This window comes from Schistosoma haematobium, chromosome 1 (genome assembly GCF_000699445.3).
Source record: "Schistosoma haematobium chromosome 1, whole genome shotgun sequence".
In the NCBI taxonomy this organism is placed as follows: domain Eukaryota; kingdom Metazoa; phylum Platyhelminthes; class Trematoda; order Strigeidida; family Schistosomatidae; genus Schistosoma; species Schistosoma haematobium.
Window position 1 is genome coordinate 45,712,754 of NC_067196.1, and position 21,323 is coordinate 45,734,076.

At 31.5% G+C, this 21,323-nt stretch overlaps 1 protein-coding gene across 1 annotated transcript in view; it reads right to left on the reverse strand.

The window, feature by feature from the left end:
* The window catches only part of MS3_00001381 (uncharacterized protein), a gene marked incomplete at its 3' end in the record, with an annotated part of 44,694 nt that overhangs the window by 15,637 nt on the left and 7,734 nt on the right, over positions 1-21,323 (reverse strand). The window contains exon 4 of the mRNA XM_012943924.3: positions 9,614-9,746. Within this exon, the coding sequence (XP_012799378.1) occupies positions 9,614-9,746 (133 nt within the window). The remainder of the gene's footprint in view (positions 1-9,613; positions 9,747-21,323) is intronic.

Below are 21,323 nucleotides of genomic sequence, written 5' to 3' on the forward strand. Positions count from 1 at the left end.
TACCACTGAGTCTTTGGTATGAATATATAAATATCAGACTATATCGTGTTTAAAATAAATAGTACTTATCAGCTCATTTGGTATCATTATTAATTCTTTCCATACCCGTCTGAGATTGGTGAACCGAATTGGAATTTTATGAAAATTCCTAGAAGTGCTTTAATTAACTGGCGACCAGAAGTGTTGGACTCACCTTAATTTATAGCTTATTTATGAGCTTTGGTGCAACCAATACAACTGGAATAAAAAATATTTAATTCTGAACTTTCAGTATGAGTTTGAGTACATGAATAAATAAAAATCAATGATTCAAAACTTATTTAGTGCATTCCTTTAATGAACCTAGTCGATGGCTAGTTGCCATCACCAACTCGGAGTACTGCAATTTTATGAATAACGTACAACCTTACAGTTATTACAGAGCTGTGACCAACTGAGTAATATTCCAAAAGATTTTTCATTTGGTTGAGTGGCGTTGAAGTATTGTATGAAGCTGTTTTTCTTAAGCGACCAGATATCAATACCTTGTAAAATTAGTGACTAAAGCTGAAGAAATCATTGATCCAATGATGAATTAGTTACCAGAAGATCAAAAATAGGCATAGTTATTATTATTATTATTATTATTATTATTGTTAATGGCTTTATTCAATATTATATGTTAAGTACAATATAGAATTCCCAGAACACGTGCTTTGAGTTGGAACAATATATAACACCTCTTGAATATTAATGACATGATGACCAGAATTTTTCGCAGCTAGTTTGCTGTATGTGACAATAAGTTATTTCTTATGATCGACAATAAACAGAATATAACTGGAATAGCTGTGGTAGTATGACATTGACTTTATCACCACTGCTTGTCATAAAACACGAATCCTATACCTAGTCTAATAGATAAAATACATGAAAATACTGTTAGAAGTTTTATAAAGGAGAGAGTAAGTCATTGTTAACTACCACGCAAAGTTTCCATAAATGATTAAAGGGCAAAGATAAAGATAACTATAGGAAAGCAGGAGTGGCGGATCTTGCTGACTAACTTTCGTATAACTTATTGGTAAGGTATTTATCCAAAACTAAATTGGAGTTTATACGAATATTCGTCAAGATTAGAACGAATAGTTTGACAGTAATTGAGCGCCGAGTATAGAGAAGTCATTATATGTGAAAATTATATTTGAAATATTCTCAGCGATTGAAATTTAACTAATTCCAACGTTTCGTCCAGCTAACTTGTCTGGATTTCTTCAGGGTAATAATCAAACGTTGGAATTAGTTAAATTTCAATCGCTGAGAATATTTCAAATATAGTTTTTACATATAATAAATTGGAGTTTGTTTTGATTCGCTATGTTTAATCTGGCAACAAACTTGAGAAACCATAGCACAGTAAATGACAATCTCAGGCTATTAATTCATAAATGGGACCTCGTAAACAAGACAACAGGATCTAAGATGATTATTAGTGATAACTAAGGCAATATAAATCAGAAATATATATAAGTGACTACTGCAAAGACATGAGTTTCTGAAAGTATCATAATATCTTTCAGGGATAACAGCTGACATCTTGTAAACTTGAATACTAATATCTCTCTCAATGTTTTCTGAACGTGTGGCTCTGAATAAGCTTCATTTCATATGTTACAAGATAACTAGATTGCCTTAAACCATTTTCTCGATATTTAAGTGGTGGCATTTAAATAACAATGTTCATGTTCAGAAACCCCAAGAGTTTTCGTAGAAATCACCACATGTGTTATTCAATACAGGTGTTCAAATTGATCCTGTATGTGATCATAATTTCACACTACTAAATAGTTTAAAACTAAGATAAAACAACTGCTTATGTTCACTGTTTTAAACAGTTCTTCAAATGATTGTATTTTAGTTAGGGAAATTATCCCTAATCCACGAAACTTATTAGTACTAAATTAGAATACGGTTGAAACAAGTAAAACTTAAAGGTTGTGGCTTCTGTGGACTGGTATAAATATTGAACCTAACACTAAGGAAAGGAATCTGATGAGAAACGCTGATGTTTTTTCTTAGTAACTTGTCATAAAGTTCTAAACATTGAAATGATTTAATTCAGCATGTTTAAATATTTTCATAGTTTAAATCACGAGTCGATATGAACTAGAGCACCAGTGAAAACCTGGATGCACCGGGCGGTTGTTTTGTTCTAGTGTCGGGCTACACAGCAGTGCACATTCACGATCCCGCACTCAGGACTCGAATACAGGACCTTTAGTCTCTGGCGCGAACACTCAACCTCGAGACTGCTGAGAGACATAAAACGATGTTAATTTCCAACCTCAAACAATTCATGATCTTGCGCAACTCTTCATCCATTTCCAGAGGTGGATAACGGACTCACACATTACATGGGTTGGACTCCATTGGTCATGGATAGTCACTAGAACCCTAGGAGTTACATTTTGAAGCAAGTTACTAGTGAGAACATGACATTTAAATATCTAAACGATAAGCAGCAATTTTAGTCGGACTATTAGTTGACTCACTTTGAAAACTACTGTAGTAGTGTTTCAGAAATGCGAATGAAATTTCTAATTTCAAAACACTTGTAAGCATGCTGTGACCTACATGGAATCTGGATCTATGTACTGATGCGATAAATTATCTTTACTATTACAATCCATTTAGTTTTAAACTGACTATTCGTAATTTTTATGAATTATCGTTTAAAGTGAATTAAATATACCAATCTTCTTTAATTTACTATATCATATTTTTAATTTATTCCAACCATAGGCATAGAAAATGTCCAATCTGATAAAAATAATTTACAGTTATAAAGTTGAGAGCCATCTACCACAAACTGTAGAAGTACTCAAGTCGATCACTCAGCCTGACAATGGAACACAATTAATGTGCAAAATGTCAACCAATTCAGCATTCCATTATGTCAGGGTAAACGTATATTATTATTTTGGTTATCATTCTCAAACTCAGTTACATATTTTACCACACAATTCTAACTTCAACTTGTCATAAGAACTTTGATGCTTTGTATCTTAAAAACAAAACAAAGCAAGAACAGTTGACCTGTAAGGACTGATGAACAAACATGACTAACCGATTATTTTGACAGCGCATTAATATATTTTATTTACAAAAAAAAGCATTGATAAAGTTCACCTTCAAAGAATTTATTCGAAGGCTTTACAATCGCATATAAATTATTAAACATTATACTTACGCGATAACAATAAAAAAGAGAATTTGATGGGGATTCTTATTTTGTTGAATGTTAAACTAATGACAATGATACCTTAATGTGTCAAGATAATTCTAAGAAGTGAATCAGATAACAATTTATTAAATTTCATGGTTACTTTGACAGCAACTAATAATATTACGCTAATGGATGCATAATAAAGACGAATCAAAATAAAATATGATTCATGGTACAGAATGCAAATAAAGTAAACACTAAAAAGTAATATTCTGCGGATTGAATAAATGACGATACGATGATGGTAAGATGAAATAATAAATGGCTAGAATGGGGATTTGTGAAGATTGTATCATTTAGCAGTTGAATTCACCAGTCGATCTGAACTAGACCACTATTGAGAACCTGGAAGCACTGGACGGCCATTTTATTCTAGTATGGGACTGCTCAGCAGTGCACACCAACGATCCTGCTCACAGGACTAGAACATAGAACCTTCGTCCTCGAACAGAATTCCGGCTCAGTAGTCTAAAGGTTAAGCGTTCGTATGCGAGAACGAGGGTCCTGTATTCGAGTCCTGTGTGCAGAATCGTAGATGCGCACTGCTGAGGAGTCCCATAATAGAATGGAATGGCCGTCTAGTGCATCCAGGTTTTCAATGGTGGTCTAGGTCAGATCAAATGGTGAATTCAACTGCGAAATTGCTAGAACTTTAATCATCGCCAGTACTAACTGTCTAACTAAAATAAAAATCTAACAGAAAAAAGAAGGTCAGACGTCATAGAGTATTATTCAGGTAAACAAGTTAGTAGGAGTGTTTAATACGAAGTATTTAATTTTAAGTAACTAAGAGAGATTCTCTATAGAGAGAATCTATCAATCGATTTATTAATAACTGTGCTTGGAATCTTTGTATAGAACAATGCTCAGCCTAGATACCAATATCGGATCGGGCCACTCAAATATTCACGCTTTAGAAGTAATAATGAAATGCTTGAGATACCACGAGTTAATTGAAATAGTTCGGTGATGATTTAACTCATCTTCGACAATGCCAGAAGTGCAGACTTTATAAACTCAATTGTGTGGAAAGGGTTAGATTTTTATTACTTCTTAAAAATACTTAATTGTATAAAATTTTCCCATAGAAGATATGACGATGTATAGTCTAAAACCTTCAAAGATGTATCCCATAGAAGTTAGTGTGTTCAATGAACACAATATGGATGATAGTTAAACTTTAATCCACTTATTATTTTATTGTTCGTATTGGCATACATTTTTAACATAACATATGTTTCTCAGTTTTACTTCATGCCACAAGCTTTAAAGATATGTAGTTAGACTGAAGTCGGTTTATTCCATTCACATATGTATTAATCAGTCTAAAATATTACTAATGATTTTTAACAAACTGCAAGATAAGTAAAACATATCCAACTGTATGTTGTGGTTATTATGCGGTAAGGTAAGAGAATAATCCTATCTTTTTTTTCCATACTATCCAAATAATCTTAGAATATGAATAATAATATTCAGCTATATCTTATCCGATGTAAACTATCAAAAGTTGTCAACAATATCAAGAAATACAATTAATATGTGTTGGTCATTTAATAAGTAACGAATGCTATATTTCCCGGTGATGAAAACTGATTTGTTTGAATGTAACTTCTATACAACTTAAACTACACCAAATCATGATATAGTATACTTTATTTTGATTTGTAAACAAAAATGTTTTAAAACAGTTTTAATTCGTCAAATAAAGCATTCAAATCTTCAACACAAATTCATGTGCGATTCAAGATCCAAACTAGTATCAATCGTTATAAGAAAAAGTAACAGATTGACGATGTAATTTCAGACAATTAAAATTGAAAAAACCTGATGAAAAGTGAAATTTTCCGAACAGAAATAATTGGAAACAAAAGTAGTTTAGAAATGGTTTTTACCACAAGTGGATGCTCTTGAACAAAAATTGTTTCAAAAATAAAATTCAACTTAACCGGTCTATGATGATTGGTATAGTTTAAAAGAAGTACTAATTTATAGATACACATCCCTCTTCATTGAATAACATAACTTGTTTAATTTATTCGCTATTAAGTAATAATCGTTGCCCAAAATCGAGTAGACATATAATATCAGTATTTAACATTTCTAGTTATATAAACAGTTCTACTGTATAGTACATATACTTATTCATGAAAACATTTTATTATGTTCTGTGTAAGAGATGTTTCCCATGCAAAATTTGATGAGAATGTGAAAGAATTTTGTAAACCCCTCGATAGTTAATTAAAATTATTCCAAGTCTTCTAGTTGAATTGATTTAGTTTGTGAAAAACTAAGAAAATTTTGTTATATGGATTCGGATTTCTTTATATATGCATATATATTTAAAAAATCCGATTAGATTACACAGTGATGTGAACAGTAATAATTATTATAACGAAATTTTTACCCATAAAGAAAATATAATCAACTTTTGAATTCAAATAGTAAGTAGTTTTTACTCCGATTACCATTCTTACTACACTATCTATGGGTTTATTTACTAAGTAGTATATAAGGAATCTACCGAAAATGTACAAAAACTAATCCTAAGGTTAAACTAATTGGTTTGATTGTGAAACTCTCGTTGTCTATTGGAACAAAATCATCAGCACCTTAACCTTGAAATAATTGGAATATAAAGGCTTATTACAGAATATTTACAATCATTCAGCTGATTAATAGAAACAATCTGTTTCAATCCTATAATGAGTACATAAGACTTCAATATAATCCAATATTTTTATTTTTAAAAATGCTGAGTTAATTAGTTAAAAAAGCAACACTAATGTTGATAGTTGTTGGTTGAATACACACATACATCAGAAATATAATAAATTAGGCACATCTGAATCTTTGTAGGCTAATGCGTATGTCACTTTTTCTTATCATATCTACTACGTATGTTACACACAGTTAACCCTCATTAGGTCTTGAAATAACGATGTAACAGAACAATGAGATCAATAATAATAATGCTATGAATTTAAAGGAATTATTGAAAATTACACCAATTAAACACTTTGATGAACATTACTAATAAATAGATATGATCCTTATATTTATCATGAATTAATTATTTCCTTCTCTTACTTGTTGAGTAAATGATCAAAATAGAATTTTATCTACATTTTATTTAAAGAAATGTTATTGAACTAAATAATAAGGCATACAAACCTGTATTTTCAAGATAAAAATATGGGCTTCATGAATGAAAAGAAGAATCTATGCTACATCAAATGTACGCGAATATATAGAATACGAATCAATAAAGTTATATCTTACCCTTCAAATTAGTAACTCACCCAACCTAAGATATGAGTATCATTTTTAACACATACATATGAATAATCATAAAATACAATGAACACAACTACTTTTCTAAAATTTCTTATGTTTTGTCTAATGAAGCCGTGATTTATAAGTTGAAGTATTCAACTAGTAAAAATGAGATTATATACTTGAGATTCATAAAAGTCTTACCTTAATTCACAAAAAACTTGTAGTAAAACTATACAATAGTTATATTTTTAAGATCAAAAGAAAATGTTATTTCTCTTTAGTTAATAAGGTAATAAAAACTCCATAACATTTTTGCATTAATTATGAAGTATATAACAAAATCTTTTATGATGATCGCTTTTCTACATTTTTTTTCTTATAATACGTTTTAAAATGAAAAAAAGATTAAGAATCAAACGATGCGTATTAAGAATATAATAATATTAAGCATATCAAACAAGGAAGATTACAATTACACTGACCTATATTAGGTTAACACCTTATTGATGAATTACTTAGTTACATTTTATAGTTTGTACACATCTGTAATAATGAAAATACCAATGTTTAAACTTAAAATTTTGACATTATTTCGTATTACAAGTGTATATAGATGTTTCAAGCATACTATCTTCACTAACCATTGTATACTCTCAAATGGATATACACACATATATTATCGATCTGTTTCGATGTCTTCATATAACAACAAGATTAAACACAGTTTATTATATATTTAAACAATAGTTTTTCACAAGATGAAAAGAATCTGCATTCTTAAAAAAAACATTTTGTAATTATGAATAATAATTTAAATGAAATTTTGAATACTAAGAGTGTTCGTATTATAATAAAGTAAAAAGTCAGTTAGTTAGCTAGTAATTGTTCATTTAAGAAATGATATTATGATTTAACGATTTATGTTCCTACAATTTACATCAACGCAATTCCAAAGTAACATACGGTATAAATTTAACAAAAAAAAGTCAGTTATACAAAATATTTAACATACAGTATATTACTTAATAAGAATAAATGAAATCTAGCAAACAACATTATTATATCAATAAATGCAATATTTAGTAAAGTATAACAAATAAATGAAATTGTATAACTATCGAGATCCATTATGGGGTATATTCTCCTAAAAATTCAAACTTAGATTTTAGCTATTGTAAAGACTTTGACCAGTAAAATTTCCAACTATCAGCAAGGCTCAAATGAACAGTAAACAGGAACATGAAATAGTTGCTACATCTTGATATCTCAAAATCCCTGTATATTTTCAACCAACTATATAACTAAGAGTCATTGACTGTTAAACTCAGTCTTATTAGTGGATGCAAGCTACCTGCTTGAGATTCACTTTAAGTTACTGTGACCAGTGGTTAGAGATCCTAAGTTTTAAATGTGCTTTATACCATTTATTCAATGAATTTGTTCATTCTTTTCGATAAATATTATTTATTTTTATTGTTTTTTCATTAACACCATTAATAATATTTTATTGTTCACGTTGAAAAGTTTATCTCTTTATCCTGTTGAGGTGTGGCAACTTAAACTAATGATCATGTGCACTTATGATTGACTAACTGATATAACTAGGAACAATAAGCGTTGATATTGTATGGCAACTGGATTTTGGACAATGATAATTACTTAATAAATAAATAAATTAAACAATTCATTATAGTATTCAATAAATAATTATATGTGTTTATAAATCAGTAATTGTTTTAAACTACACCAATGATTACAGGGAATAAAAATCGAAATATATTTTAAAAACGATTCGATAGTATTGAAGATAGAAATGAAAAATTCTTTACTCAATATAATATATTATCATAATGAAAACATCTAGTTGCAGTTCGGTCGAGTACACATATGAACATGCATACAACATGTGTTTTATATATTTTGCATAGCGAGTATTATTGAAACTTTTTCTAGATCATATTCATCAACTGGATCTATCTACAACTCAGATGTTGAGTTTATCTTCGGAATTCAAAACTCATATCGTTTGCTTCACATCATAAGACGTTATTCATTCGATGTGATAAAACATAAACTAATATAATAGTTGATAACAAGTGTTTTGATTTATTTTAAGACGTCCTCTGAAGTCATCTTTCTGATGTGTATCTGTTGTGGATGCGGAGGAATAGACCAATAATTATCATGTTAAGTCCAATGGTGTCCTTGGACTTTAAATGGACATTTTCTATTGGTCGATATCTGTTCACTTGTTGAGTATTGTATAAAATGTTGTTTTCTATTTTATGGTACGATGTGGTATGCTTGGTTAGTATATAAACAAAGTATGTTTGAAATATAATGATTCATATCTCAGAGGTTGTGACTTGTGTTCTGGACTCGACTGACTGGGCTAGACAGGGAAGTGGGACCAATCGAGACTCTAGGCCGTCCGTACGTGTTTACGTGTCACTGTAATCGATCGATAACACAGGGTAAAAATCGACAGCAACCTAGAGTCATAAGAGTATCTCACTTAAAAATGAGTAAACTCTTTTCGCTTAGATTATGACTAACTCATACGCATGATAATAACACACCACTTTTCTTAATCTATAAATGTATAAATTTTGCTTAAATAGATGGATTTTAATATGTTTGAAGGATTTAAAGCACCATCAATATTGATCTATACTAGCCAGTCGACTCTGAAGGAACTTAAAGATTTCCACAAAAAGTATTCAAAATATGCTTTTGAACTGATTTGGACTCTACTTCTCGGATTATTTTAATAAATTATATAATGTATTTGACATTCTCTAAGAAAACACAGAAAGTAATAATAACCCTACCATTAAATCAAAATATGGAAAAAACTGATAAATTATTCTGTTACATATAAGATTTTGAAATGAATCCCAACAGATACAAACATTTAATATTGACGTTTCTATAAACTGCTTTCGAATATTAAGAAATTTGTACGATTGTTTTAATGAAATAAATGAAAAAACATAAGACTCCTTATTTATTAGAATAAGATCAATGTTGAACGCAAATGATACTGTATGTTTAAACTGTAATCATTACCTTGAATTGTTTTAAAGAATATAACAGATCGTCTAATTGTCTTTCAGCTTCTTTCGCTGCCAACATTGTTTGTTTATTCGAGTGTAGAGTATTAAAATTGTTTTCTGAATGATTATCAGTCAATGTTGACGTACTAAAAAAGAGCGATATATATATATAATGAAACTAGTACTTTGAAAAAGGAGCAGAATATCATTTTGAGCGTTAATATTTATCACAATTTAGGTTGAGATATTATAAATAGCTGAATTTTCTGGTATAAAAAATTTTTAAGCCAAAAATTAGGACATTTAAATTTTCGGCGCGATACTAAAAGTCGAATACCGATTAAAACAAAATAACAATTCAGAAAAACTTCAACGTGTAAAACTTACAATATATTCCAATTCGTCGATAATATAAATCATAAGTAGGTTATTTTGAGCTGGCCTGTTTAGAAGTTTAAACTTATGATTAAATTCTAAAATCACCTGAATAATCACATAGAGTGTATGTAAAGGATATGAAATTGACGGAAATTGTCATTAAATAACATCGTGCTTGACTAAATTCAATTCAGAATACAATGGATTACACTTCCGACAAGATTAGTTTAACAGAGAACCATTATACTGAACACCTTTAAGGAGAAATTAGTTTTACCCTATTCCTTAGTATTTTGACATAATTTAACTGATAATAGTTTGTGGAAAACTACCAACAGAAATTATCTATCTCATGTTTAAATCAATCAATTTAAATTTTTGAGCTAGATCAGACTGATAGAGATAATGCAATAGAGCTTGGAAAAAAGTACAACATTTCACGCTATTTTGAATGATTAGAAAATATACCCGACAATAAATCGCTTTAAAAATTATATATATTTCAAAATAGCAACAAAAGTTGCACTGACGTTAAAGCCAGTTGCTTTAACTCTAGTTGCTATGTCAATTCGGAACCGCGATATAAAATTATTAAATAGCAAAGGAGTCTAACAAATAGTAGTGTCAACAGTATTGAGAAAAACTGAATGTTGAGAACATAGCGCAATAACATATGAAAAAAAGGTGTGCACGAGGACGTACTAGAACTTAAGGTCCAAGGGAAAAGACTGAACAAATTTGTTACAGTATAATTGACTTAACCATGTTACACAAGGTCTTCAACTACTGTTTATAGTGATCTTATGAACCCAGGACAAAAAAATTGTGATTATTTATGTTCATGTACCATTAAAATAGACCTTAGCAACTCATGTTTCAGGTGTATTTAAATTTCTGAGTGATGTAATAGGGGCAGGCTAAAAGTTGATGGTTTCGAAATTGTTTTACCAAGGCAGTTTAAGGTCACAACTAATTACTTTCCAACCTCTCCAATGCTAGTCACTGACGAACAACTTAATAACTAATTACTTAACGTATATAAATGGATAGTGTAGTAAGAAGACGAAGATTATCTTACTACACTATCGAAATATATAAATTGAATTTCTTACACCAGTTGTTGAAGACTTTCAATGACTGAACCGATTCTCTGATCATTTTTATTTAGGATCGTATACATGACTTCAGCACTACTCGATTGATTTCTATTAGAAAAGCAATTTTGAAGAATAAGTTAAGCAAAACAAATATTGATTTCTAACGTATCGTTATGACTAATACAAAAGTAATACAACTAATTGATTTGAAACCATCGATCATTCAGTAAACATTGTTTAAAATACGACAAAGATATCCATGAAAATAACAATTAGTTACCAAGACAGTAATACAAGAGTTTTAGTAAAACAAAGTAGTAATGGAACTTGGAAGATTTATCCTTCACTACACAATGACTGTAGACATCAGTTTTTAAACGTAATGGAAAATGTAATATCTTGAAGTAACGAATAATTCAGATGAGATTCGATTAAAAAAATAACTATGAATTACATGTGCATTAATTAATTGTCCACAATCAAACTTTAAAAAATGAGAATTCTAATTTTCCTCACATTTGTGGTGATATAATGGGTGAAATATGAACATATATAGGTAGCTCGGTGTAAAAATTGAACTAGGTTCTTTATATTTGGTGATATTTTGATTCGAACGTTCTGGAAATAATTTATCTTCTCCAACAAAAAAATTGTTCTACGATTAGTTTTTATTAAAGATAATAGCCAAAAGTTAGTTTTCATCGTTATTCGTTCTGTGATTAATCACCATTTAAACAGTTTAAATCATGAATTAACTTTAGCCAAACAATCAACTCAAACTGGCTAAAATGAGAAGTGTAGACAACAATCTGATAATATAGGGGCTCACAAGTAAAGTGCTTGAAACTTGTAAGTCCTGGTTTTATTATCTGAAAGAAGAGTGGAAGTACATTCTCGGAAAGTTCCGAACGATAGGATGAATAGATGGATGGTGGCCAGCAGTGGAATCTAGGACGCGCGTTTCGTCTCATTAAAGACTCGTCAACTGGATGTACTTGCAGCTCAGATCACCACGGGGCTCGAACCTAGTACGGTTCACTCTAAACGTCATCGTGTTATCCACTAAGCCACTGAGTTCAGTTAGTCCAGTGAAAATCGACTATGGGATGCATGTACATCCAGCAAACGTGTCTTAAGTGAGAAGAAATGCAAGTGCTGGATTGCACTGCTAGCCGCCATCCATCTCTGTTTATAATGTTCATGGCTTGAGGCAATAAGCACAGGATGCACGTTCGCCAATAGGAGACTGACCAGCTGCAGTTCTAAACATCAATGGAGAGATTCAAACAACCAATACAAAAATGAATTAAGATAAATTGAATATTTCCAAGTGGACTCTAGTAAGTATAGTTCTGTGTAATGAGAGTTGAAGAATTCTTGCAAAGGGGTGTCAGGTTCCTCTGCGTAGTTATCACTACCAATGTTCAATTTGGTAATTTCGAATAAACTGAGCATTGGGGAGATAAATAATATATACGTAATGTCCCAATAACTCCACCTGGAGACCCTATGAGGCTCCGTTAGAAGAGTTATGACGTCTCATGATAAAAGCCGAGTTCTTTCGGAAGTCACGAGGTGGATGCTTCTTCTGACAACCAGAGCGACCATAAATTTAAGTACACAGAATGCTCGTTTAATGTGGGAGACCGGAAGAGTCATCCAAGTCGCTGCATAAATGAAAAAAATACAACCTGAAGGTGCTTGGAATGAGTGAAACACATTGGGCGCAGGTTGGACAATAAATACAAGCTTCAGAGGAGCTTCTGTTATACTCTAGCCATGAAAAATAAAATGCTCCACATACACAATGAGTTGCACTGATGCTATCCAAACAAGCACAAAATGAATTTATAGGATGGGAATCTCATGGACCAAGGATCACCAAAGCCTCCTTCAAAACAAAGAAAAAGGGCATTACAATTAACGTCATCCAAGGTTATGAGCCTGCCAACGATTACAACGAAGATGTTGAAGAGAAATTCTACGATAGGCTGCAGTCAGTCGTTGAGAAACGTCAAACAAAGGACTTGACCATTTTGATGGGAGACCTAAATACCAAGGTGGGAATGGACAACACCGGATATGAAGACATCATGGGAAGAAATGAACGAAAGTTGTAAGTGATTTGCAAACATATGTGCCCTCAATAAACGGAATATAGATGGACGATGCGGAACGTGACAACCAAGAGAGGAGCTGATATAGCCTCAGATCATCACTTGCTGGTTGACAAGATGAAACCGAAACTCAAGAAGCACTGAACAACGGTGCGGACAATATCACAAAAGTTTAATACGACATTTCTTCGGGATACCGATAGAATCAACGAATTCAAGATAGTCCTCAGCAATAGGTTGCAGGCCTTCCGCGATCTAATCAATAGAGAGGGAACTATTATGGCAAACAACTGTAAGGGGGTCAAGGAGGCAGTCACTTCAATATGTCATGAGGTTCCAGGCCACAACAAGCACCATCACAAAGAAATGGATTACTGTTGATACACTGGATAAGATTCAAGAAAGGAGGAACAAGAAGGCAGCGATCAATATCAGCCGAACAAGAGCAGAGAAAGCAGAGTCACAAGCTCAATACACAGAAGTAAACAAGCAAGTGAAGAAAAGCATCGGAACCGACAAAATCAAATAAGCGGAAGATTTAGCAATGACGGCGGAAAAGGGTACAGGAGAAGGAAACATGAGACAATTGTATGATACAACAAAGTAGCTCGCTGGAAATCATCGTAAACCAGAACGACCAGTGAAAAGCAAGGAAGGTAATATAATCATCAACATTGAAGAACAACGAAACAGATGGGTAGGGCACTTCAAAAAACTCTTGAATCGACCAGCCCCACTGAACCCACCAAACATCGATGCAACACCAACGGACTCCCCAATCAATGTTGGCCCACTAACAATTGAAGAGATCAGCATGACTATCAGACAAACCAAGAGCGGCAAAGCGACGGGACCAGACAACATTCCAGCAGAGGCACTGAAAGTAGATGCAGCAGTAACTGCAAAGATACTCCACATTCCCTTCAGCAAGATTTGGGATGAAGAACAAGAAACAACAGACTGAAAAGAAGGACACCTGATCAAGATATCGAAGTAAGGTAATCTCAGCAAATGTGATAACTACAGAGGCATCACTCTACTCTCAATACCAAGTAAGGTCTTCAACAGGGTGTTGTTAAACAGAATGAAGAACTCTTTAGACGCCCAACCTCGAGACTGACAGTCTGGATTCCATAAAGATCGGTCGTGTAACGACTAAATCGGAATACTATGGATCGTTGTGGAACAATCGATTGAATGAAATTCATCACTGTACATCAAATTCATTGACTATGACAAAGCATTTGATAATGTGAACTGGACAACACTATGGAGGTTTCTTCAACACTATGGCGTGTCTGAGAAGGTAGTCAATATCATACGGAATTCCTATAATGGATTAAACTGCAAAATCGTTCATGGAGAACAGCTGACAGACTCGTTGGGAGTAAAGATCGGTGTCAGGAAATGTTGCTTACTCTCACTCTTTCCCTCTCTCCTGGTGATCGATTGGATCATGAAGATGTCAATTTTCAAGACAAATGCCAAGGCAGTTCTACTGCATGGAGAACTATGAAAGCTATCATTCAGAAGATACAAGTGTTATTAACAGTTATCTACGCAAAATACTTCGGATCCGTTGGCCAGACACTATCAGAAACAACCTACTGTGGAAGAGAACAAACCAGATCCTAGCGGACGAAGAAATCAGGGAGAGGCGCTGAAGGTGGATAGGATACACAGTAAGGAAAGCACCCGACTGCGTCACAAGGTCAGCCTCCACTTGGAATCGTTGAGGCCAAAGGAAAAGAGGGAGACCAACGAACAAATTACGCCGAGAAATGGAGACAGACATGAAAAGAATGAACAAAAATTGGATAGAACTAGAAAGGAAGGTACAATACAGAGTGGGTTGGAGAGTGCTGATCAACGGCCTATACTTTATCGGGGGTGACAGGCGTCAGTATGTAATATCTCAATGAGTAAACAAAATTCGATATCCAGAAATTTCGTGACTTAGTATAAGCCATTCCTCTGAAGAAGTGGCTTATACTAAGTCACGAAACGTCAGAAAATCTAGTTTCCTCTACGTTATGAAAGTGAATAAAGTTTATAGTTTTATATTGATTGACTTCAATCTTCACATCCAAACACAACTTACAGTCATCGTGAATCACTGTTCACTGTACGAATTCGGTAAATAGAATTTCATTAACACTTTGCACTAAACACAGTAATATTATTTACATTTTAAAGATTTATTCATAATTTCATTAAAGATAAACATAATTAATGATAATAAGATTTGAGTTGCTCAACACATGATAAAGTTCAATATTGTTTTTAGTAAATCTAATATGAGTTGATAATTCTGTTGTAAACAACAAAATTAGGTGACATATTGGTAGAAAAATAAACACACTGATAAACTTACAAAAATATTCACAACTTTCCAAATATTATAATTCTCTTAAAGAATATCTTTGAATCATAATATGTACTGGAGCAATATATATATATATGAATAGATACAATATAGCCAATTATTTCATTGAAATAGATTGTTTTTTAGTTACAATGTATCATACGATCAGAATTAAATGATCTTTCAATAAATTATTTCTCTGTTTATAAAAAACAAAGTCAAGTTTTGCACAGCATAATTATCAGTCATTAAATTTTTTTGATTAATTTATCCATGGAAGATTAAGAGAAGTTAAATGTTTCAAAATGATTTGCTTGAAACTGTACTGAATTCTAGTTATTAATCAGTTCCAAAGATTTTTTAACTCAATAATATCGGGGAAAATTGTTGCTTATGTATGATGCGTATTTTTAGGAGAGCAGATATAAAAAGGAAAAATAATGGAGATGGTAACAGTTGAATAAAAGGTTCTGATAAAAGAAAACAACAGTGATCATTCTTTTTAGTCAAGGTCAAAAGTATGATATTTGTTTGGCATTTCTTGTAGACCATTAAATGTAACACTTCTTACATGAAATTATCAAGGATTTATATTCAATGATTACTTAAAGTACTTTCTAATATTCACAAAAATCATTTCAAGTTATGTTATTCAAAGGTAAGCGTTAGTGTATACTTCTGTGGTATGTGCTACTGATGTCGACATACATAAGTAGTATGTATCATCAATCGAAAGTGAAATACCTGGCGGTAGAAGGTTAAGAAGATTAAAGAAAAGAGAACGAAAACAGGAACAGCGAAGTCTGATACAACTGATTAACATTTTACAAGTAAGTAATTCGCGCTATCGTTCTCAGATTTTACTAAGAGATTCTGTATCTTTTTGTGCAAAAATAATCGGTCTCCCTGTTAAATATACTACCAAAGAAAGATGATGAAGACAAACCAGGACACAATACGATATTAGATTATGATTTATTTGTATTAAGGAGAAAAGTAAATTATTTATCGAAGTAATTGTGTAGAGAGTTTAGCGTAGTTCACCATGAAAAGACATTAAGTGGAGTACTGGATAGCTTTTCTGCATGTGTTTGGTATAACATAGAAGTAAAGCCTCAGAAAGCGTTGGATCCTAGAACTATGAAATATATACAGTTAAAAATAAATCTCAAAATAAAATAAGCAAGCAAAGAAAGATTATTACTTCATTTTAACAGGGGACTTGTTTGTGTACAACGTATTTAACTCAAAAATAACAATTTTTCGAACTGTGTTAAAATGTAAGCAGATCTCGAACAACTGTATTTGTAAGCAATTATTCAATCAGTAAACATACATTCTAACCATTAGGATTAATACCCATCTCTTATACAAAGTTTCTCTTTTTTATATGATGTCTATATAAAACGTTAAATTTATACTCTGATCGAATTTAAAAAATTAAAATAAGAAAGTATTCATGATGGGCAGTTTTATAACCAGTAATCAAAGTTGATTGAGATCTACAATAGTTCTATTGACAAATGAAGTTATACGGTATATGACAATTCAATCGGGTCTGTGCCTACGGAATCAGCAGATAATAAGTTAAAAACATAAATAACTAAAATAGCTCGATCGAATAACTCTATTTGAAAATTAAGATACTACCAACAATCAAGTTTATAATGTTTGATTATTCTTAGGTCATTGGTAAGAGTGAGATCACTTGAAACGGTTATAAATGCTTTCAGCAACTGAAACAATGAATTTGGTTTATATATTTCGAACAATCACTTTTCAAGTTATTCAATTATTACTGGTAGAAGTTACTTCTAACCAGAAGTTGACATGATAATAAGTAATAAAAACACTGAACGTTGATCTGTGTTGAAAAGACCAGTTTGGATTGAAAACAGATTGTAAACATAACCTCACTGCGTGATATTACTGTAAATTAACTAAATCGATACACATGTCTTAATTGTATTTCCCCAAATAATCACTTAATTTTCTTAACTCGTTAGCAGGACTTGTAATATTAGTGGTTACACTGAACCATTTCGTTGTTGAAAAACTACTGATAATCAAGCTTCACATTCAACATATTGTAAAAGATGATTCTGTAAAATAGGTAAACCTGTCGTTTCCATAACAAAAAGTGTTATTTAGAGAATTTTAGTAAATATCTAGTTACCTGTGCACAAAATTCTTAGTTGAACTACTTTCCAAACTTATAATTAACGTTTAAATAATTCAAATTAATGATAAAGACTTTTTATCAGACTAAACGTTTATGGAGATTGATAGTTGAACATTTTTTCTTTCCTCTAGAACTTATTGTCAAAACTTATTATATAACAGCTGTACAAGATCCACTGTCCATCAACGTAACACATAATTAAAAGAACATCAACATACGTCTACATACTAGGTGACCATTCAAACAGTAGTATAATTAAAATATCTTTAAGAAAGAATAAATGCCTTTCATTTTGGCACCATAAAACACAAAAAGACATTCTAAGATGATTGACATACGGCATTAGATACTTCGTACTAAAACCTGAACATTCAAAAAATTCTATTTTATTTTTCTGAATCCCAGTAAAATACTTTGTTTAGGAAAACATGATTTTCATTTGTACCATTAGGAAGCAATGATTAAATCATAAAAAGAAAAAAATTTGGTCAACAATTTGTTCACGAAAACTAACAATTATGAAAATCACTCATTTAAATCACTTCCTTAGCGTTTTTTTGGAAAAGTTGCTTTCCAAAGAAAGAGGTTGCTGACCTCATACCCTATGCTCCTTTTTTACTCGGGCTTGGGATCGGCAATAACCCTAGAAGAGCCACAGGCGGATAGGACATACATTGAGGAAATCATCAAACTGCATCACAAGACAAGTCTTAACTTGGAATACTGAAGGGAAACAGGAAAGAGGAAGGCTAAAGAACACACTACGTTGGGGATCAGAAGCAGAAATCAAAAAAGATGGTTGGCAACTGGGAACAACTGGAAATGATTGCACAGGACAGAGTTCGATGGACAATGCTGGTGGGTGACCTATGCACTTCCACGAGGAATAACGGGCATGAGTGAGTAAAACATTTCACTTTTTCGCTGTACAGTTTATTTGTAGTTATTTTTCATGAAGTCGAAGCCCATATAAGTATTTATTTATAACGTTTATAACGTTCATCACAATATAATGTTTCTAAACAATTCAACACTGTGAAGCTTTAATACAGCACCGTCAAAACATACGAAAATGAGACAGTTATGATACATATGTGTAAATATACCGTACTAACATAGGCATATAACATACCTTTAAGTTTGTCAAGAATTTATTTTTATACATTCACAAACGCGATATGATTTTTGAATGTACCAAAATTATTCTAGAAACAGTAGTTTTCTCACATAAATTCATATTTCTGGAATTATGAATGTCATTATATGTGATAATTATATTTGAAATAATCTCAGCGACTGAAATTTAAATAATTTCAACGTTTCGCCAGCTAGCTTGTCTTGACTTCATCATGGTAATAATCAAGATCAAAATCATCAAAGCTTTGGTGATTTCAAATATAATTTTCACATATAATGACTTCTCTATACTCGGCGCTTAATTTTTGTCAAACTATTCGTTCTAATCTTGACAAATATTCGTATAAACTATGAATAAGTTAGTCCGAGCTCTCTTTAGAAACGTTGTAAAATAACATTTTTTAAACGATTACGTAACTCTAAACCAGGAATTTTGCACATTAAATTCCCAGTCGTCACTAAACTTATAAAATATTTCCTGTGAAACAACATATTTCATGTGTATCAGCTCGGAAATGTTTTAAGTGTTCACTGTTAAAGAATATCAAGTGAGCAGAAAATATCCACACAAAAGGTTTCGGTTTTCGATGAGCTTTTGAAATTGGTTTGTTCGTGAATAAATATGCAATCGAACATTTTTTTAATCCAATCGGTCACAAAATATACATAAATTTGATAGTAGTAACTTGATTAATCTAAAATTCATTTACTTTCCTTTACGAGTATTCCAAGTCATTTGCACAAAATAATATGCAAAGTGGAATTCGCATCTCTATAAAAAAGTCGCAAATCCTAACATATGTACAAATCGGTTGTATAATGGTAGCCAATGTCATGTACAAACTCTAGGCTCTGATTAGAGTTTATCGGTCAGGATAATGACACGACATTACAATGTTTTTTTATCTTAATATCTCAGTTAGGAAGTTGATAAAATGTAAGTCATGTTTTCAGATTTCATACTTCTTTGCATTCATCATCATGGACCCTGATCTTTTGATAAAAACACAAATCTCCTTACAAATTCAAACTGGCATCATTCAGCTTTACTGAACCAAAACCACATGCGAGGTTCAACAGTTATTTATCAAATTAAAAGGCAGCACGTAATGCGTTTGTTCACATTAGTTCATTCTAATTAAAATAGGTAAAAATCTGTAGGTAAACCGAAAGAGGACAGAACTCTTTACTAAGTTAAAAGTAGTTGACACATGAAAAGTTCCTCATAATTTTGATAAAATACGTTTTACCTACATTAAAAAAACACCACATATATAGTGATTGTTAGTGAAAGCAATCTATTTGATTATGAAACGTTTCACACATTAAAACTATTCAATTGACGAGCCTACTATCTTTCAGTATTGAATTATGAAAACTTTAGACTGTTTTGAATAACTCAATTAAATATCTTTTTTCGCTGTATACATAAACATAATCAAAGTTCATTGTTTTACTATTCATATGAACCCATGATATTTAATAAATCACTGTGAGATCAATACGAACTGATAATTCTTGTTCTGTACTGCATATCATTCTAGTAAACTTTCAAATTGATTATTCTAAATCATTAACCAAAGATATTTAAAAAAACATCTTTGGTTAACTACAAACTATTAGACGGTATTAACTAACCAATGGTTTTCTCAAAACTGTTATAACCAATGATAAAGGTAAGTTTTTAAGGGGGCTAATATTCTAGAAAACTGGACAGCGGTAAGTTTCTTTTTGATGGATTATCCTCACAGTTATTTTATAAAAAATAAAAAGAAGCAAATAGTCTTGAAGTTGTTTGAATCTAAAATTATCAGATAATTATGTCACTTCAATGCTGCCAATTTTCAATATATTCCAGGATAGATCACATCACATTCGAAATTTATGTGTATTCATTACATTTGATCTCCATTCAGTGATTAATTCAAATGATATGGTATAGCAAATAACAATTAATACAACTGACAAATACGTGTTTTCAATATCAGTGTTTCCTTCAATAAATTATTGCTTTCATATGTATTCTTGATAAACTTATACTTTCATAAAGATGTAGCTTATAATCTATCAATAAAAATTGAGTTGATGCATATATATCTATTTTAGTTCTATTATGCTTTCTATAGCCTTAAAAGATATGCCAAAATGATGTGTAGTGTTTTTCTGTTTATTTTGATTTTAGGTTAATATAATTATAACTTGCGGAAAGACGTAAAGGAAATACCATATACCACTCAGTTGTATAATACATCGTTATGTGGTAATTTTATACCTGTTCTTAATAATGTTTCACCTTCTCAACTTGAAAAACATATTTTACTGATTACCATAAACTTAAAATTAAAATCATTCATATCATATGTATGATACATTTTCATTAAAGTCTGATTATAAAACAAGAAAATGTATTGATGCAATATCTGCTGGTATACTGTTTCATTGATTCA